This window comes from Pollachius pollachius (genome assembly GCF_949987615.1).
Source record: "Pollachius pollachius genome assembly, chromosome: 12".
Classification (NCBI taxonomy): Eukaryota; Metazoa; Chordata; class Actinopteri; order Gadiformes; family Gadidae; genus Pollachius; species Pollachius pollachius.
Window position 1 is genome coordinate 4,251,066 of NC_136945.1, and position 22,289 is coordinate 4,273,354.

Below are 22,289 nucleotides of genomic sequence, written 5' to 3' on the forward strand. Positions count from 1 at the left end.
AGGCGCTCAGTGGTGGTGGTGGGGGGGGGGGGGGGGGGTACCGCCGGGTGCTGACACCCGGCGGTGAAATGTCGAGCGCTTTTTTTCTTTTTCTCCCAGCCCTGGCCAGCATGGTTTGTCCCAAGCTGCGAATAAACCAAATCGCATTTGAACGCTTCCCTTCGGTCCGTCATTGACAACGCGGATGACAGGGATGTGTGCCTCTTTTCTCATTGCCGCGCTATCCACTTAATTGTAAACACGTCGTTCTCGAGATCACTGGGAAACCGCAAGCAGATGTCTAATTTGGCTTGTTAATTAACACGGAACACCACGTGACCACTTGTGAGTCTGTAGCGCGGTCACCAGAAGCAGAGCTGGCATCAGATGGCTTGGTGGGTTTCTTTCCTTTTTTTTTTTACTGCCGTTTTTAAGGCATCCTCCAACTCGGTTATTAGATTTATCTGAAACCATAGTCAAGGGGATTGGAAAACAGATCCCTGAATGGGAAATCTATATTCTTGTATCTCAATAACTAATAGTCCTATGAAGCTGTTGATGGTATCCGGATGAAGGTAACACTAGCAGGTTTGAGACAATTCTCAAAACTATTGAGAGATTTAGGGCCACGATTCTATTTATTTTCGAAGCATATTTGTCATATTTGTTGAACCTAAATTGAATGCTGTCATCAGGATAGACAGCAACCAATAAAACGAATACTCTGCCAAAAAATAAAAAAATCTGATATCAGTGGCTTTCGCAGCCTCTCCAATCATTTCCTTCTGCCCAAACGAAATGATTGAATGCCGTACCTGTCTGTCTTCCTACCTACCTGGACATTCTCTGCCCGTTCACTAATGAGCAAATGACCGAAGTCTTCCGCAAGGCCAGGCTGGCCTACAACATCATCTAGCAGGCGTGTCACATGTTATAAGGAAGTGACTTTGGTGGGAAGTCCGAACAGAGGGGGGGAAATTTAGAGGTTGGATCCCTGCAGAATCCAGCTTAGGCCTACAGAATGTTGCACCAGCAGAGAACGGCATCTAAAACAACAGGAAGAGCCATTATAAGTATCAGGAGGGATTTTACTGTACAGAGATAGCCTAAAAACATTAGCGGATAAATGATGTGCCCTAAAAAAGCTAGTGTAGGCAATTAGGTTAAAAATCAGCCAGAGATGTGTGTGTGTGTGTGTGTGTGTGTGTGTGTGTGTGTGTGTGTGTGTGTGTGTGTGTGTGTGTGTGTGTGTGAGTGTGGGTCTTTGTGTGCATGTGTGTGTCAGGGGCTGGGGAAGAAACAGCCAAGTCATTCAGTTCCAGTGTTTACTTGTGTGTTTAGCCACACGTCGAGTATCCAACCTTTATTCTACACACAAGTTTCACCATGAGAATCCACACACACACCCTACTTTCTATTTGTCTGCAAATCCCTGAGTCATCTGGCAGGGTTCTCAGTGCAAACAGACCACTACAGTATCGGTGTCTTAAGTTCAGCACACACAAACACACACTCACACACACACACACACACACACACACACACACACACACACACACACACACACACACATCAAACGGCACATACAGGCCAGTGGCCATCTAGCTGATATAACAGTAGTATTTATTTAGCTAGTTGCTAGTATTTATAGGAGGAATCTGTCTGAATAATTGATATGACGTTGAAGCCGTTGGTTCCCACATGAAAGCCACAAAGAAAAGGAAAAGCCTTTTCTTTGTACAAGCCGTTTCTGACATGGATCAGCATCTTGAGAGCAGCATTCTTACATGTTAAAAGCTTGGAGAGTGCGTTTGACTTCCTTCCCCCGCTACAACCCCATGAAAAACTCAATAGATCTTCACGATTAATTACAGTATCATCCTCTTAGTACAGTTGTCCCTACAAGAAACGATATACAAATGAACTTGGTGCCTCGGCACTGTGGCCTGCTCACTGTTGTTCCTTGATTTAGCGTTTGAGCGGTCCCCACGGCTGTGGCAAACAAAGACAATCACTAATGTCACATGATTCTGTAATCCATCATTGCGGACGGCGAGAGTCAGAAAAGCCATAAATATGTAGCACCGTGGAGGTTCAGCTGGTGCCAAAGACCACAACAGCTGCACTGTTACGTCTCCATTCCCCTCCACATCATTCTAATTATGGAGATATGTTAATTGGGCATCTGTTGCCTGGAGTCGGACTTTGACTCTCTCTCACTCCATCTCCATTTCTCTCTCTCTCTCTCTCTCTCTCTCTCTCTCTCTCTCTCCATCTCTGTCGCTCTCTCCATCTCCGTCTCTCTCTCTTTCTATCTATCCATCTTTCTGTCTTTATCTCTCCCTCTTGCTCTCTGACTCTTCCTCTTTCTCTCTCTCTCTCTCGCTCTCTTACAGTCTCTCTGGCACTATCTGTCTCTCTTTTTCTCAGTCTATCTGTCAGACTGTGTAGCTCTCTCTGTTTTACTCTCTCCTTTCTGTCTCTCTCTCCATCTTGTTGGCTCCCTCGCTCTAGCTGGCTCTGCTGCCTCTGGGGTCAGTGGACTGCTGTGGAACCCAGTTATGGTCCCAGCCATGAACCACTGCTATTTAAAGGCGCTGGTGTGGGGATGCCCTACATATACCCGCAATGGTATAGACACACACACACACCAATGTGCAGTGGGTTAACCCTGTTTTGTATAGGTTAAACTTGTACAAAATACAAAAGAACACACACACTCTGACACTCGCACATGGATTTACGCAGGCTCACTCACACACATACGCACATATGCACACACACACAAACACATACACACACGCCCTGCTGCACAGTGCAGGTGCATTGAGGGATGAAAGATAATTGAGTAGGATGCTTATCTCTGGTGTGACAATGGACATTCCTTGAGAACTTGTATGTTCCTATTTTATTTCTCACTCAATGGGCCTTGGATGCAAAAAATCGAAAACCACATTGCGCTTCAGTACACATTGTATTATTATTATTTTATTGGAGGTTGAGGTCAGGGTTTTGGAAAAGCAGAAGGGTCGCATCCGGATTCTTTTGTCAACCCTGAAGAAGATGAAACCTAAAAAGAAGATAAAAACTCAAACATTAATTTCATGGCACACAGTAGTACACTAAACGCAGTGTGTGCATCATCACCGACCAGAGGGGACCGGTCGGAGGCTGGGAGCCACTGGGTTCATCACTATTGGGTGCAGTTTACCGTTTTTCAGCCAGCTGCCTAACCTAAACTAGCTCCTCGATGACATGTACCTAAAACAAACTGCAAGCCACCTCAGATTAAAGGGTCTGCTAAACAGCTCAATTGCGGTTACGAATAACAACACAGAAACGAAGGCTCACTGAAATGATTAAAGAAGCAAAACGTAAGCAGAACAATATCCCTTCTGCAATCACCAATGGAAGAAGGATAGCGTAAGAGCGAGTGTTCAAGGGAGAGGAAAATCTGCAGAAGCATCTAATTAGAGGATGAAAAAGCAGCGAGGAGCTTCCAGTGAACCACTGGCTGTTTACACAGCATCTGCTGTGTGTTTCACCACACGGCTCGCGGTGGCTGTGCCCAAAGCCTTGATAAATAATCATTAAAGGTGCACGGGCCCGTGATGTGTCGTCATCTTCTTCACGCTCACTCGATCGCTGCGGCAGCTGTTAAGGGGGCCAGGATTCACCCTCCTTGTCGTCAGTGATTAATAATGAATGGCAGAAAGTTTATTATTCCCTGTCTTGCCTCGCTGTGTGAAGATGTTGCCTCACATTTCCCAAGCACAGTTTTTTTTTTGTAATTTCTAATTTGATTTACTCTTTTCCGTTTGTTCTTCTTCTTTTTCGTACTATGGAGATGCCAGCGAGATTAGAACCTCTTTGACGAGCAGCGGGATAAGTCACAGCGGGTGGCTATCGCTTACAATAGGTGAGACGTGTGTTCTGTAAAGAATAACATATCCCCCCACCAGACAGGCAGGTAGACAGAACAAAGGAGCCTTGAATAAACACAGCAAATCATAAGGGTGCATTGAAAAGTCACTGAGCAACGGAGGAAGATGCGAAACCAATGAATGGAAATATATACCCAGCAATACTGATACGGGGAGAGGCAGTCAGCTGCCGGAGCTGCTCAAAGCCAGAGCTCCTCTTTGCTGGATTAGATCAATCAGATTGTACTGAAGCTGTGTTATTCAGACGGATGGTTGCCGGCTGGGAGAACGCTTGTTTGAACTGCACTTGAACTGTAACTCAAACGTGTTCAGAATCAGGAGGAGTTTAGCAGAATACTGAGTGACATTTCTACATCAGGGAGGGAGGGTTCAGGTAAGTCAATAATTTTTCAGCTGCTTTCAGGGGTACCAGGGGCCAACAACAAGGTAATTGGGCCTATTTCGGAATTTTTGCAACCCAGTCCTCGCCACATTTGGTATACATCTTCTACAAGGGAGCATGTAGGTATTGGTGTGTTAAATATAACCCAGTGTCCTTATTTGGATAAAAGAAATATACATTAGCTGATTACAATGTCTTTCAGGTAAAGCCCAACCCCTGAGGTATCATTATTGATGTTCATACACACCTGTAAGGTCACTCAACAAGCACATGTTGCAGGTATTTCTAGAAACGTATGTGAAATGTATGGATTTAATTTGACATATTTGAAATGAAGACAGTAAGATTCTAATTATTTGAGTATTAAGAATAAAGAGTAACTCAGTTTGTTTCAGTGCTTAGATGTTATCTCTATTTTTTATACACTACACTGCCAAATGGTTTGGCTTTGTTCAATGAGGTCAACCTCTCAGCCGTAATCTCAGCCTGTTTCATGGACATTCAACAAAGGGTCTTCTAGAGGGTTAATGCTGTTGCTGATGGTTTTAACCCAAGGATGGCAATTATTGCAAGTTTAATTTGTCCAGTTTCCTTTCATATTGGTTTGAGCTTTCAATTTTACGGCATATATAGTCATAAATGTCTGGAAATATAGCGGCACTCAATGAACCTGGCACAAGGACATGTGTGGCTTACTTTAATGTGATTTGTATAGGATTGTGCTGTGGTTTACAATTTGTTTTTTCATTCAATATTGATTTTGTTGCCTTTAAGAGTTGTATCTTGATTGGCGTTGTGTGCTTTTTAAAAATGTAAAAGATGTGATTTCTGAGATTGTTGTGACTTCTGGAAAATATCTTTACCTTCATTCACCACCATGTATCTATTCATCTAACCATTGATCCCTCCATTCAACCATATATCCTCACATTCATTCATCCATCTACCCATCCATCTACCCATCTCCTCTCCTCCATCCATCCATTTATCAACCAACCAGCTCCAAACCAAGCATCTGTCTATCTACCCTCCTTCCTCTCCTCCATCCACCGATCTATCCTCCTTGCTCTCATTTATCCATCTACCAACCATCTCCCATCATCCAACCACCTACCATCCATCTCCTAACCATCCATCCATCCATCTAACCTCCGTCCTTCCATCCATCCATCCATCCATCCATCCATCCATCCATCCATCCATCTATCCATCCATCCATCCATCCATCCATCCATCCATCCTCCCTCTCTCCAGCCGCCCATCCCTCATCCATCCATCCATCCATCCTCTGTCTCTTCAGCCAACCATCCCTCATCCATCTGTGGCAGCGGTTGCCAAGGTGTTGAAAAACCAACGCTGTGTCTGATAACGATCTGAATGACCCCTTTCTTCAGTTTAGTACATGCTGATGAATACCCAGACAGATGGACGAGAGCTGTGCCTGTTGTGGTTTGTCTCATGGGTGGTGGGGTGTGTTTTTAATCACATTTTTCCTTTTGTGTGATAAATAAACACGGAGGCACAGCTGTTCCAGCACACAGGAAACCATCTCCTGAAATGTGTCTTCGATCCAGGAGACATTAAGGTCTTCACTCTCTTCTCCTTTTTGTGGAATTCATTCCGGATGAGGATTAAGATTTAATGATTTGAACAAATAATGCTTCCAATCTTCAAGGAATTAGGAATAAAAATGTTAACAAAAATCCATTTCATCTTCTGGGAATCTTATGTCGTCATTCCCGGAGTTCCTTGTGTATACATGATTGGGTTTACATTGAGAGTGACGCTTTGTCCTGGGCCTTTTGATGTCTCATATCGTGTATGTTTCTATCCAAAGCCGTACACATTTTCCCCCCTGAGCCGTCTGCTGGTTTCCCCTATTTTTAGAGAAGCACTCTGGTGGTTTAGCTGAACAATGCTGGAGTCCATTACTGGTTACAAAGGATTTGATGATGTGTGTGCGCGCGCGCGTGTGTGTGTGTGTGTGTGTGTGTGTGTGTGTGTGTGTGTGTGTGTGTGTGTGTGTGTGTGTGTGTGTGTGTGTGTGTGTGTGTGTAGGTGTATGTGTGTGGGTGCTTCTGAGAGAGAGACAATCCATGGGCATGTGGGCTCACACCTCAGCCCCTCAAGGTTTTCCTTGCGTTCATAATTCCATTTGAATAGGATAGCCTAATTATTGAGCCATATTTATTCAAAACACTTGAACAACACAGCAGCCCTTTGAATATTTTTTTGCTGACGGCGTTTTGAAGGACGTCCCCTGATCCAATCTCTCGCGTGCACGTTGGAGGGCCAGCGTCGTGCATGAGCATACATATACTCTACTAGGGCCGGGCGCTACAGCGTCTCTCAACGGCGCTCATCCATTACGAATATACAAGGCAGTGGGTTCATTAAATGCACCCCGTGATGCTTCCTATAATTCAATAGAGACAGCGCTAATTAACCGCCTTATTACAGGTTATGACCGTGAGCCATGCACATTCACCTTGTGCAAATTCTTTCGAAGGGCGCGCGCGCTGATTTAATTAACCGCAGCGCGAAACAAAGTAGGTCAGGCGGGAAGTGGAGGTAAACATGGATCACTCGCCTCTGCTCGCGCAAGGATGTAATTAAATCACATCAACGGCTCGTGGTTGTGTGTTTTTTTTTTTTGGGTGTTTAGAAGCCAATTACAACCTTTAATTGCTTCCTAAATATTCCTTTTAGCCGAACCCGAGGGAGCCGGACCTTTTGGTTTTCATTACTAAACCGTCCTCGACGCCTCCGCCGGCGCATGACGCTCAGCCACTGAGTGCTGAGACGCACGTTCAAGGTGTTGTGACACAATACAACGTGACAGAAATAGGGCAACTTACACTTAAATACCAAAATATACAAATACAAATACCCGCTTTGAATTAGTCAGGGCCTTTCAGAAGAGGTAATAATGTTTGGATGAAGTCATGATGTAGTGTGGTGGTGAGTTTTGCGCATGTGAGTGTGGTGAAAGAGAGCAGGATGAAAGAGGTGCTGATGAATGGGCCGGCAGCCATTAAAGTGACATTGACAGAAAAGGCAGGAAGGCAGGTAATCATCTGGAGAGGGCTCCAAGGTGGGTGACTTCGTGCTATGGTGGAGCAGCGCGAGAGAGAAAGGAGAAAGAGAAAGAGAGAATACTGCACATACATGCAAATACCTTTAGGTCTCTATGCATCTGGGAATGAAGTGTGTGTGTGTGTGCTTGTGTGTGTGTGTGTGTGTGTGTGTGTGTGAGAGAGAGGGAGAGAGGGAGAGAGGGAGGGAGAGAGAGAGACAGAGAGAGAGAGAGAGACCAAACAGGCACAGGTGTCTTTAATTGGCTCGACAGCCAATAGGAGAAGAGTCAAGAAGACTGCCTGATTAATCAATTTAACTCTCAAGACGCGCATGCACACAAAGACATGCAAACACATATACACACACATACACACACACACACACAACACACCCACACACACGCAAGCAAGCACACAGATAGACACACGTAGACACACATGCACACATACACACACAGACACATAGACACACAAATGCAAGCACGCACACACATAGACAAACATAGACACACATGCACACAAGCTCAAACACACACACACACGAACACACACACACACACACACAAATACACACAAACACACACACACACACACACACACACACACACAAACAAAAACAACTTCAAATAGATTTAGAAATTTGATAACTGGATTTCTTTGTGGGTTGCACTGTTTTTCATGTTCAAAGTATAATGCAGAGCCATATTTTTCAAAGGTCATCTCCTATTAAGTGCAGGAGACAGAGTGAGAGTCTGTGTCCGACTGTCTTGTGTGTGTGCCGGTGTCTGTTCACGTATGTACAATCTGGAAAACGAATTGCCCATCATCCTAAAGATGGCTCTCAGAAAAGACACAGGGCTTGCTTGAACCCTCCCCCTCACACCCAGTCCCAGACACTAACTCACGTTAGAACCAGCTAAAGAAAGTATGGAGTGCCCTTTTTAACAGAGCAGCCTCTGAAACAACGGCCCCTACATCTGTCACTGTTTCCATCACTGGCCTTCTGTGGGGACAAACCCCTGCTCTTAACCTTATTCTTGTTCGATAACAACATCTAGTCGTGGATTATCCGTTACACAACAACTGATTATTCTACAATTCTTACCAAGAAGGGGGATGTTCCAAAATGACGGCTACTTGCTCATTTAATGTCATTAATGAGCAGGTAGCGATAAGGCCATCTTGCTCAAGGAGGCCTACCTCAGACACAGGCGGAATCAAACCTTGTACGTTCAGCTGGGAGTCGAACCGCCTAACTACCAGACTATCTAACTAGATAATAACTTTTTTGCAGTTCCCTCTTCCTATAAAGGGAATACAATTCTTCCAAAGATGAGGAAATGATTAAGCCAAAAAAGGAGGGATGATATTATAACATTATTATACAGGCTATATTTAGATTTGCAGCGATAAACGGAAATAGATTCACATGACATGGAAATGGCCCGCCTGGTTATCAGATCTTCAGAACAGAGACAGTTGCGCTCCATGAGGCTGTACATTTCCACAGAACCCATACAGTAGAAGAAGAAGACAAAAAAAGATTGTTTCCTCGAAATAGATTACCATGAGAGGATAATCAAAATGATGACCGAAAGGTGAGGGGAGATGTACTATTCTTCGGCACACTGCATAATATATGTGGTGCCCTTGCTCAGGCAGGAAATTGTGTTTCTATAAATGTTGGGAATGTGTGAGGAGTGGGCAGTGCTGAATGATCACCAGGCCTCGAACTCTTCTGCAACAAGAGAAGACGTGCTTCCTTTCCCCAATGGCATTTTTCTCCTTTTCCTTGTGCATTTCTTGATTCTTTTTCGTGTTATCTGTTGGCGTCAAAGTTTGCGTTAGATGAAACAACTTCCTCTTGCACCCACTGTTTGAACGTAAATTACAACTTAAGGTGAATAACTCCTTACTTTACATTTAAACCAGAACAATATAATTAGCATATATTTTACCAACCGACCTGTTAACTGCATGGCTCATATCCAACCCATATTGTGCTCTTATTGGCTCTTTTCTTTTCAGTGTGATTTACATTGTTAATGTAAGTGCATATTGGTTTCTGGAACTCCAAGAGGATTTTAAGATCATTTATTTATTCAAAGTGTTAAAATGCACATCCTTCTTTAATTATGCAGTGCATTTGCATGGGTTCCTCTTTACATTTCTTACCAAATTCCCCACAGTATTCATCACTGGGCTCATTAATGCAGAATGTGATGCCTGAACACCTGTGGGGAGACACGAGTCCAATGCATATTCATAGTGGCTGTTCATGTATTTATACATACTGCCGCTCCTGATCTCTCCATGGGACATACATGTATACACACGTACAGTACAACCCTGTTGTCGAACCAGCGCTATATCAAACAGCGAAACCGCCATGCCGTGTGATTTGCTATTCCTCACGGACAGCTACAATAATGCCAGCCAGAGCTAATTAGAAGATCCCGGATATAGATTACCGTTAAGTTAAAGTGAAAGGGAAACCCTCTGAGCTTTGTCCATTGATAGAGCCCTGTGGGGATGTAGCACGTATAGCATATTGTGGCACGCTCACAATACCCATTGATTGAGCAGTACATGGCTTTAGCCCATTTATCATACTGTATCGCTGCACTGTGGTGGAACATATCTCACCCAGTGTACACACTGAAACTCCATGGAGACCCTTAAGGGGAGAAGGGAGAGCAAGATAGAGGGACACAGAATACAGAGAGAAGGAAAAATAAAGAAAGTGAAAGTGAGACGGAGAGATAAATAAAGAGGGAGAGGGGGAGAGATAGGGGGTGAGAGTGCAGATAGAGAGAGGGGGAAAGAGTGAGAGCGAGAGAGACAGAGAGAGAGAGAGAGAAATTGTTGAAGGGCAGAAAGGAGGACGGGTGGGGGGAGTCAGGATGGGGGGGGGTCTCCCCTTTAATTAGAAGAGCACCTTGTTATTCTGGTCCTCTGCTGCCTTCTTCCCTCAGGCTGTTGTCTTGAGTAAGCAGGCTGGAGACCAGGGAGGTGGGGAGAGTGGGGGAGGATGGGGGTGAGGGAGGAATGTCAAGGACAGAGGAGTGCTGGAGTGGGAGAACACCGATGTGCACGAGTGAATGTATGTTTTCCGGCATTTGGCCTCAAATTGGAAATGATGCCTTTGATCCGTTTTATTTGAATGCTAAACGTTATGTTTAAATTATGTTAGTCCACCCAGACTACGAGTATTCATTCTCAATCTTGGGCTTTTTGACCAGCAGGCACAATATTTAATTACTTTTATTGAACATAATTAAATGTCATTGATTGTTTCTTTTATTTGTTTGTTCAATCACTATTTTACGCAGTATTTATCATATAAATACTGCGTAAAACGGTGTGTTTACTGGGCTCCATGCTTGCTGCAAGATAGAGAGAGAGAGAGAGAGAGAGAGAGAGAGAGAGAGAGAGAGAGAGAGAGAGAGAGATAGAGAGAGAGAGAGAGAGAGAGAGACATCCTTTACATTCTCGTTTGCTATTAATTGGGGACGGGCATTCTTAGCAAGTACGCCCTTGCTTAGCAATCGTGGGCAGGGTGAACTCAGGCCCCCGTCCCTCCTCCTGTAATATCGTTATTGTTTAAAATAATTCTGGGTATTCCAGGTCAGAGAACAAGGTGTTACCGAGGACACTCCAAGGTGTTTAAGTATCTGGCTAACAAAGAGCTTTTTGAGTGAAAGATGAAACAATAGGATCACATGAAGACATAAAGAAAGCGTCCAGGCTCCTTATTGTCTTTGCAGATTAGTAATTAGAAACAAAACACAGTACAGTGTTCAAGAGGGAAAATAATGGGAGGAGGGATGTAGATGAACTATGTGCTATGCAACGGAGTTGTTTTAATGCCCTAATTTCTGAATGTTACCATGCCTCATGGTCAGTAGAATTCTTCCTGATAAACTTAATCTAATCGGCCTAAAAACATCAACAACACTTCATACTATCTTTTGATGGATCAAATCAATCAATTTGACCCCAACTTCTGCAAACTTGCAGTGAGAAAAACACATTTTTGCAGACTGGATATTCTGCTCCTCAAGAAAATGAAATGATCAAAGTGTGTGTCCATCATCTACTTGTGAATCACAGGGACCTTTAACGAATGTAAGTCGTTAGTCTCTCTACCAACGGATTAACATCTCGTCTCAGCATTCGGAAGAGAGAGATAGTGTTGTCGAAATTACCATTTCAATCCTGACCTCCAGCATTTCACCAGTGATTTACCAACAGCAGACAAGGGCACATTGCTGGACCTCGTCACGGCCCATTATGTAGCCCAAACCCACCACCGTCCCTGGTGCTGTGACCCCCACAAGTATGAAGAGGGGTCAAGGAGGTGCACCAGAGATTCTGTAGCTAGATGATTGTATTTATTCTCCCAATTATGTTGACAGCACCAAGGACTGACCCTATTCCAAGTTTGAGTGGTCGGCCCAAACCCGAGAATTACTTATCGTAAGAAAAACAACAATACTCACAAGTTGATAATTTTCTGGCTTAAACGTTATATTCTTGATTGCTACTCTTAAAAAGGAGATTTTTTAATCCCATTGAGTTTTTTCTCTGGTCGAATAAAGGTTATACAAAATGGGACATAGAAACATTTCACACTTGTTCTGTGCAAACCAACAGGAACTGTTGGTTTGTATCCATTTTTCTTATCAGGATGTTTAACACTTTAAGCCTCAGATGGTGAATACGTATATAATGTGAATAAGACTTTGTAGGAGTCTTCAGGGTTACTGTGTTGACCTTGAAGTGTTTTGAATGCACAGAATGTTTATTAATGTTTTTTACAGATGAATATTCGATGTAAAGGAATATCTATTGTACGATTCAACATGATGTTCTTCAGGCAACATAACAATATAGAGTGAATATAATATTCACCCAAGGGTGTAACCATATTAACATGTTAATAACTTAGCTATTAGAGTTATAATTTTTTACCACGTTACGATATAAATCTCTCATAGCTTTTTGCTGTTATTTGTATGGAAAAAGCGTGATGAATCAGCAGTGAATTTGGCTTTCTGGAATGATGGGTTGGCAGCTGTCCTTCATGGGAGTACATCCTGTCCACGGCTGCTTCGTGGGCGCCAAGGACACAAGTCATTCAGCAAATACCAAATACAAATGGGATGGAGTCAAGACGCCTCCAGTTGGAAGCTGACAGAATACTACAAATAAAGACAAAAACGCATATCTTATTAAAGCAAGAAAGGGTATCCCTATAAGGATGAATGCATCACTTACGAGAATGAATGGAGAGATGGAAGGATAGATGGATGTGCGTATTCTAGTTTTCTTTCTATTTCGTTGCTTGCCACTTAAGTCTCCTTATTTCATAAAACTGGTCCTTCCAAAACCTTTGAAAAACAGCCAAATTATGAATGAAATAATTGTTCTCTATTTCTTTTTTAAATTGACAATCATAATTTGTGTCTGAACATTACATTTGTTGTTTTTCTCTGGTTGTTTCATTTTCAACAGTGACAACACAAAAGCCGCTGGGTATTCACCTCCGTGAATAAACACTGAAATACTGCCTGAATACGGCTCAGGGTTCACCATATCTCACACATGTGCTCTATATAACCACTTTAATCCAAGTGTCTCATTAGCATGCCCCGTATCGAAAAGCCACCGCTCGCCACCGCTTCGTCTTCTTCTTCTGTCTTCCTTGTCCTCACAGGAACTGCTCCTGCTGCTGACAAGCAGGTCAGGAAGGTATGAAAGTGGCCTGTCAGATTTAACAGACAGCCATTCTGATACCCTCCGCCTTCCTCTGCCACCTCATGCTCAGTGTTCGGGTGGCACAGAGATGGGTTGGGCTGCTGAAATGCTGCAGTAACCTGACTTCCCCGTCTCACTGGCAGTGTTTGTATTACACATATTATTCAATAAACTCATTGAAATAGGCAGAACAGGAATGCTGGGAGGCCGTCATTGAGAGCAGGAAGCCCCCAGACAAGACTGTAATCCACTGACGTGAGTCCTGTTTGGTAAATTGATGCTAAGCTAGGTGCAAAGGAGTGTTGAGGGGGGTCTTTTTGTTTCACTGCAGGCTAACATCTCGTAATGATAGATCCGTTGGCAGCAGGTTATATCCATGTGAGAACAGGGTTTTAAAGCTGAATACAGTTGGATTTAGTTTAAAACAGCATTCAAATGAGGAAGTGTCAGCCACCTAAGGTTTATATGAGATGCTATAAAACAAACAAGGCCAACCCAATAGGCATTATCTGACAGAATTACTGTAACGGCTGAATATAGAGCTGGAGCCTCAGCGAATTGTAGAAGCAAGTTGAGTGGATGCGAATGTGATAATCTGTTGGAAAGGCGGTTTGTTGAAGGCTTTGATATCGGAAAGGATTTATGGATTTTTGCCATATATATAACGTCTAATGAAATCTTCCTGCCAATTTACACATACACACACATTACGCATACACCCCAATGACCACGTTTAAGCAAAGGTTAAGTGTACACATCATACACAGGAATACCTTTGGAGAGTTAACATTAATTTTGCCAGGCTCTTCCTCCAACCCGCTTGCTCATTAGTATTCATGGTGAATATCATTAGAGCCAATGATGTCCATTCCTTTTTATACACTCCATAAAACTTTAATAATATCCCCCTGTGAAAAATGGAGGGGAAAAAAAGACAAATACCGACCCGTTCATTCAGGCTCACAGGCAATAGTGGAGGAAAGTTGCAGAGAAAGTGTGCTGCATTAAAGTTTTATGTCCGCAATGATTTTTAAGTGTGTCACTTGAGGCAATGAAACCAGATCAGATTTTACAGACACACTGCAGACATCTTCTAGTGGGAAGTTTGAGGGGTCCACTTGGGGACAATAGGCTTTTTATAAACCCCTACTTATAAACTGTTCCTTTTGGAGTCCCCTTCAAACACACAGCCAGAGATAAATATGGCAAAAACAAACTTCCATATACTATTAAAATGATACTTGACACTTCAGAATTTCCAACTGTTTCAGACTTGCTTCAAACTATGACTGTATGTCATTGATTTATATATTTATATGTATTTTCTTAGCTTAGCTTATTTAGCGAGGACAATCTAATCTATTAAGAAACTTTGCCAGTTCATTGCAGTTAATAGAGAATTGTAAGTATAAATGCATACATTTATTCTTCTATATATATATAGTTTATATATACAGTATATAATTATCATTCAACTATAAAGTTTGATAATTATACTGTAGAACAATAATAACAATGGGTTAGGGTTAACAAAAGAAGAAGGAAAGGAGAAAATAAACAGGAAGGACAAAGAAAATATGTTCTGTTCATATGTTCTGAAGACTTTCATCTCAAAGACACACACACACAAACACACACACACACATACATAAACACACACACACACACACACACACACACACACACACACACACACACACACACACACACACACACACACACACCCACGCACATCCTAACACACTGCTTACCTTGGATTCAGTTTGTCACTTCTCCTGTGTCATATCCCTGCCAACTTTGGACAAGGACACATTTAGCAAACAGTTTAAAATGTATAAACCAAACAATATTGGATTGTGGCACACCAAGCAACCAAAGCAATTCTAAAACTGGTATGCATGTTTCAGCCCTACGAGACAATTTTTCATGGTCCCTGATATTTTAATTTGCACTGCAATATGTATCCGGGAGGAGTGTGTTCTAGATGACTGCACTGGCCTTGACGCCTTGAATGGTGGAGAATTGCAGTATTCTCACACATCTCCATGTGTATAAGCAGCCCATTAGGCTCTTGTCATGACAACAAAACTAATAGCTAGAGCCGTTCATTGTCCAAGCTTCAGAGGAAGCCAGTAGACTTTCGCACCCTCCTGAATGTGAATCAACCCAGAACCTGAAAGACTACAGTTGACCGCAAAGGAAATATTTCTGCTGGGATTTCCAAAGCAAAGTCCACGTAGGAGCTCACCTTGGTTCCTGTGTTTTTTTTTCTTTTGGTGTGTCGTAACAGGTGTGGGGGCGTTTTTGCGTGTGTGTGTCTGTGTGTCTTGTGTGTGTTTCTTCTGTGTTTGTGTTTGTGTGAGTGTGTGTGTGCGTGTGAGGGATTCATTGACGCATTTGAGTGACAGAGGCTGGGGCTTTTATAAACCTCTGCCAGCCCCCCTTCAACACAAGTTTGGAGGCCACCTCAGTCTCTCTCTCTCTTTCTCTCTTTTTCTCTCTTCCTATCCCTCTCTCTCTGTAAGCCTCTCCCGGACTCTCTATCTATCGGTCTCTTCCTCCTCTACTCTTGCCTTCTCCTTCCTGTGAGAGCGTTTCCCACACACATGTTCCAGCGGATGGGTCCTGGGTGCCGGTCGTCAACAAGCCTGATGGCGTTGTGTGCCATGGTGCCCCGGGAGAGACCGGCCCCTGGGACCAGGTCTGTCCTCCTGGTGCTCTTCCTCCTGCTGCTGGTTTCCCCCGGCTCTTCAGCTGTCATCACAGGGGTGAGTGACTTAGAATTCGTCTTGCGGTGTAAGGGTGTTGATATTAGATATGAGTTAGTTTCAAACACACACACACACACACACTCACACGTTTACTTTTTTTTTAATTGTGTGGACATTAGGTATTTTTATTAATTTCACACACATGCACACACCTTTCATTTTGAGATCAACACCTTACTGTTGATATTAGAAATGAGTTAGACAAAAATACATTCAAACAAGCCTTTTTGCATGCTTCAATATTCTGTAATAATTACATATAAAAAAAAACTGATTTATGATTATATTTCTACCTACCTTGAATCTGCTATTTTTTTTTACTATTTCATAATACCTAATCTGTTTCACATTTTGGCATTATCATATAATTCTTTTATAAAACATGTGTTTCAGATATGGTACCAAGCTTTTAATGTGAACATGATTTCAATATAACGATCACAAGCTATACTGTTTGAGCAAAGATTGATTTGATGATTTGAGGTTATTTTCACATAGCTGGACAGATGGATAAATAGACTGAGAGATGGACGGATGAACAGATGGATGGACCAACGGTCAGACTGACATCACATCACACAGATGCACACATATAGACCTATTTCTGTCTATTTGACTTGCCAGTCACGGCCAGTGTTTTGACCTATAGAAAGCGACCCTGTCACAGCCCACTGACACTTAACCGCTGATATGAGTGGGTGCAGGGGCAGCCGTGCACTCACAACACAGGAAGAGAAAGACACAGATTGTCACATTACATCCAGGGTGTCCACCCGCCTGCCTCTCTCCCCGCAGGAGGCGATCCTAGACAGTGATGGTACAGACAACCTCATGCTTTAAATGAGAGGAAAGGCTTTTAGCTGGCAAGAAATGACTTTACACTATATTCTGGCAAAGTCTTCTTTCCTTTGCTCTTTACTGTATCAACTGTGTGTGTGTGTGTGTGTGTGCCTGTGTGTGTGTGTGTGTGTGTGTGTGTGTGTGTGTGTAATCATTTATATTTTAAAGTGACACCAGAAAAAAAGCCTACTTATTTATGGTTTGGAAGGAGCGTTGCAAGGCATCTGAATCCAAGCTGGAAGCTGGGTGGCTCAATCGGAAGAACAGATGTGCTAGTAAAACTTTACAATAAGGCTACATTAATGAACCGTTCATTAGTTCATGCAATTATAGGCATTAACTAACAGTTAATTAACAGTTAACCAATGTGTCTAGTAATCATTAACTAATAGTGTTCATGTTTACTGATGGTGTTCATATTACTTAACTACATTATTTAAAAGGGTTAGTGTAGGTTTCATGCGAAGATTGGCTTCTGGCCCGGGAGCGTCAGTAGCGGCAGTATAATGGAGATAATGGAGATAAAGTACTTGTGTTCCTTCCAACCTCCGGCTCAAAATGGCCAAGAAACCCTGGTGGTCATAAGACAGGTTAAGGATCCCGACTATGAGGTAGGGATTTGAACGGGGGGACAGCAGACTGGGCGACTGGAGGTTATATTCTCAAAGCGATCGCCCCGGTCCCCTGTGATAGACGCCTCTCTAATGTCAGAGAGCCGAGGTTGCCTGGTCGCAGCAGAAGTACTGATGTGGTCTCCACCCTCTGGGACTCACATCCCTTATTAACCACCGTATGAAAACATTCCCGGGAGAGATTTTTAGGTTGTGACCGAATAGATAACCTGAACAACAGCGTAAAATTGTTCAGGAAGAATGAAATGCCATTAAGGGTCCTAGGGGTGATAGAAGAGTGCCACAGTGCCTGGTCTAGTCCCTTCGTAATTGTTTGTAATTCTTAGGGGTCTATTAGGTTCGGTGTTGACTATAACTAGGTGAAAGATGTGCCAAAACTCAATGCGTGGGGTCGACAAACTCCTAGATCGGATAGGCACAGTTCTTTTTATTTTTGACGTTGGTTCAACCAAGGGCTCAAACTCCAGCGCTTGGTCGGGGTTGGAGCCCTTCTCCCCCCCATGTAGAGCAGCTGTAAGAGGTGGGCCAATGAGAGAGCAGGCTATATCGACTGAGGTGGGCCAATGAGAGAGCAGGCTACATCTACTGAGGTGGGCCAATGAAAGAGCAGGCTATATCTACTGAGGTGGTCCAATGAGAGAGCAGGCTATACCTACTGATGCTCTCTCTCTCTTACAGTGAGGTCGGGTCAGGTCCTTTAGATCTCAAAAGCTAAATGGGCCTTTGTTGTACTTTCATGCAAATGTGCTTTACTGGAGTTTGGGGTACTAGCTGAATAAAATATATCATGTAAACAAACTTGTTTTCTAGCATTGAACTTGGTAATAGCGCTGAATGTGCTACATCAATAATCTTGAATTGGTTCTCATGAGTGGTTGAAAATAAAAACAAGCGCCGGACATCCACGCTCTTCACTATCCTTTCAGATCTGTGTAGTCAGTTAGGGTGTGTTACTCCCAGCTGAACTGCTCAGATCCCAGTCATCCACAGCCTAACTCCAAGCAGAGGAAGGCCAACCGTATTGCCTCAGATGTCAAAATTTAAAAACACATTTCTCTCTGTCCGTACATGTCTCGTGTGTGTGTTTGTGTGTGTGTCTTTATACCTGTTTTTGTGTGCGTGTGTGCGTGCTCCTCTTTGTTTGTGTGTCTTTGTGTGTGTATGTGCGTGTGTGTGTGTGTGTGTTTATCTGCATTTATGTGTGTTACTTTGTGTATTCATCTGTGTGTGTGTGTGTGTGTGTATGTGTGTGTGTGTGTGTTTGTGTGTGTTTATCTGTGTTAATGTGTGTTACTTTGTGTATTCATCTGTGTGTGTGTGTGTGTGTGTGTGCGTGCGTGTGTGTGTGTGTGTGTGTGTGTGTGTGTGTGTGTGTGTGTGTGTGTGTGTGTGTGTGTGCGTGCGTGTGTGTGTGTGTGCGTGTGTGTGTGTGTGTCTGTGTGACAAGGCCTGTGAGATGGACTCCCAGTGTGGAGGGGCTATGTGCTGCGCGGTCAGTATGTGGATACGGAGCCTGAGGATGTGCACGCCCATGGGCCAAGAGCAAGACAACTGCCACCCCATGAGTCATAAGGTCAGCACCGCCCACTTCAAGATTAAAGTTTAACGTCAGTTTCATTTGTAAAGCATGCAAAAACATTGGGCAAAAAAAGACAAAGATAACAAAAATCTGAAAAACTAATAAAATACGTATTCAATTCAAGGCAAGTTACGTGTCAACAGTGGGGGCATCTCTGATGGGGAGGGGGAGCCTCTTCCTGTCTGGGCTGCCGTTGAACAGATCACAATCACCAAGGGCAATTTGCCCTTGAGCCTCTAACCCTAACCCTAACCGTGGAATGTCCAGCAGGTTTTGGGTTGATGACCTAAGGGATCACTTTGGGATGCCGGAGGTCAGAAATATAAGAGCGTTGAGTTCATGTTTGTTTATAAGGAACTCTCTTTCTGTAGCCAGTGAGAAGTCCCTCTGACATGAGTGAGCACGCCATGATAATGAAACATACCATTCAAACTTCAAAAACTTGCTCATTGTATTTCTCATATATATATATATATATATATATATATATATATATATATATATAATTATTTACAATTCTGAAATATTTAGTCATTTGAGAAAAATATTTAGAGATATTTTCTAAATCCACTACACATCGCACTGTATGTTGATTTACAGTGAGTAGAATGTTGCCTTTATTGTGTATTATGCCGCAGGTGAGTGGGGTGAGGATATTGAATGGGTGATTTTGTTGTTTGGTGGAGGCAGTGGTGGGGGGATTCATTTTTAAGGAGGATTAAACAGACAGAAGAAGTCTGTGTCTATGATTCCTCCACACATTTTAAACCAGTGCCTTGTAAGGGGAGATAAAATGGTGGGGGAGTGTGAGAGTTTGAGTGAATGGGCTTTGGCGCATTATCATTTGATGACGTATGCTTCTTGTACATACCTGCACTAAAATACTCTGGTACAACAAAAACATAGTTATACAAAGATTTTCAACTGCTTTATCTAAGACTAGAGCTGTCATCGTATTTGAAAGTGGCGACCTCTGTGATTTCGGTTCTTTGGTGACAAGTGGTCCTTTTCCCCAGAGATCCGAACAGTGTTGCCACGACACCCAGTTCAACATTCATATTACTGCCGTTGCAAGGGCTTTCATCAGTGGACCATAGGCTCAATCACAATTGTGTAATCTCATTTGGCGATGGATAGTAAATTAACAGACATTTATTTACGTAAAATTCTTCAGAATTGCCACTCTAAAGATATCTGTGTGTGGAATTAAATCAAAGCTATTTTTCCGGTTATGTGATGTGACAGAAAGACCAGCATGTTCTAGTGTGCGATTGTAGAACATGCACATTCAAGGGAAAAAACACAACATATGATATTTCTCTACTGTTTAGTCCATTACCAGACGCCTTCATCCGAAGCGACGTACAGTATATACATTTCATTAAAAAGCAGGTAATGGTGAGGCTATCTTGGCTGTATACATTGGGGATTAAACCCAGTACCTTTCAACATGGAGTAGAACCCCCTGGCTGCCACACTATGCTCTTGGTTTTCACTTGGAACAGCTTGTCTTCAATCCCCCGCTTCAGTGTGTGGCGTCTGAGAGATTACAACTGAAGCCCCCAAGACAGCTTCACTCCCAACGCATGTGGAGGGGAAAAAGAAATGTCTTTACACTGCAGCCAGCTATTTGTTAAAACCTGGGAGAAATGTTGAGTCTGTTGTGTTGTGTTCTGAAAGTGCTAAGACCCCCTCCATGCAAGAGTAAATCTACTCACTCTTTTCTCTCTAAATCGATCCTGTCTGTGGAGTACCACGGTGGGTGAAATCTAATGGTAAGCCTTGCCCCAGAGAGCGTTGGAGAAATGGAGAGAAACAAACCTAATGACAAAATAACCATGCTGTTGAAAGAGATAGATGGATTCTTCTATTATAATACATCATTTAAAAACACTTTGGAATAAAAATAAGTAGCACGTTTAACTGCTTTTTAATGAATATTTCTATATTTGGCTCTGCTGTTCTTATCGTTCTCCCTCTGTTTCTTTCCCTCTTTCTCTCATACACACACAACCACACACACGCACACGAACACACACACACACACACACACACACACACACCCACCCCCCCCCCACACACACACACACAAAAACGCACACACACCCACACACATGCACAAACACATCCATACAGATACCATTCAAGGGGATGCGATTGCATCACACGTGTCCCTGTCTGCCCAACCTGGCCTGCATCACCACCGAGGACGGAAGGTCACGCTGTCTCCCCGCCTTCAAGTTCCCGGACTACTACCTCTGATAGAAACCACCTTGCTTCTGAAAGACAGGCGTGTTCAAGGTCCAATACTGGATGTCCAACCGGGTGTTATTATGTCATATTTATTTTGACCTTTGAGGAATAGATTTTTTGAACCAGATGGCCGGTGACTTGACAAGAAGGATTCTTACAGATCTTTTGCACTTGTCTGTTTATTGTATGTTGTATATATCATCTTTCCTGTTATTCCACATTAAATAAACACAGGTGCAAGACAAGATCTCTTTGTATTCCAATTTCCAATGCCCACGTCTTAGTTTGATTCTCATCGTATTGGCAAAAGAGAATCGAATGATTCTCTCATCCGGTGTCGGCCCTCTGGGCGTCAGCTCTGTGAGCGTGGTGCAGACCCATAAACAAACATCAACACAAAACACATGTTCTGCTAATAACCCTGCTGTCCCTTTTGAACACAGCGAGACACCCCGTGCAGGCAGCCGTCCCCAGCGTGAGACGCTGCTGCTCCTGCAGCATGCGGCCGTGTTTCATACTCGGCTTCACAGCACAGTGCTCATACATATTCATCAGGGCATATGTTAAACAAATATGAAAACACTCTATGAATGTTGTATTTTTAATCTTCACCGCCGTCTCGTTTCTTTAAACTATGTAAATGTTTTCATCTTGTAGTTGATTCTGGCCAATTTGTACTCCACAGCTGTCAGGAGTCTGCTTAATATTGGTAGGTGGGCTCAGATTCAAGATCTCACCTCTCTCTAGACAGTAATAGGGTATACACATTCGGACTCTCGAGAACATTAGTGAAACCACAGGGAACAGCGTGTTATTCTATTTTACAGTTTAAGTCAAATATTCAAAGTCATGTATTAAAGATATACTTTGGCAATGATATCTGCATTTCAGCTGGTTGGACGTGAATAAGAAGGAAAGAAGATGTGATTGCAATTAACACATTATCTTCGATTAACAACATTCTCCTTGGGTCAGTTTCTTTATACAGACAACTGACTCTTTCCTAACGCTATGAAATTAGTTCACTCTGTGGCCATGATTCACAGCGTTTGTACAGGGCTAAGAGCTATAA

General features: G+C 43.0%; 1 protein-coding gene across 1 annotated transcript; it reads left to right on the forward strand.

Annotated features, from left to right (window-relative positions):
* Positions 1-15,793: 15,793 nt before the first annotated feature.
* prok2 (prokineticin 2) lies at positions 15,794-21,226 on the forward strand (the record flags this gene model as incomplete). The annotated part of the gene is made up of 3 exons (XM_079747612.1): positions 15,794-15,910; positions 18,833-18,958; positions 21,101-21,226. The coding sequence occupies 3 exons, from the start codon at positions 15,794-15,796 to the stop codon at positions 21,224-21,226; spliced, it is 369 nt and encodes a 122-aa protein (XP_079603738.1).
* Between the last annotated feature and the right edge of the window lie 1,063 nt (positions 21,227-22,289).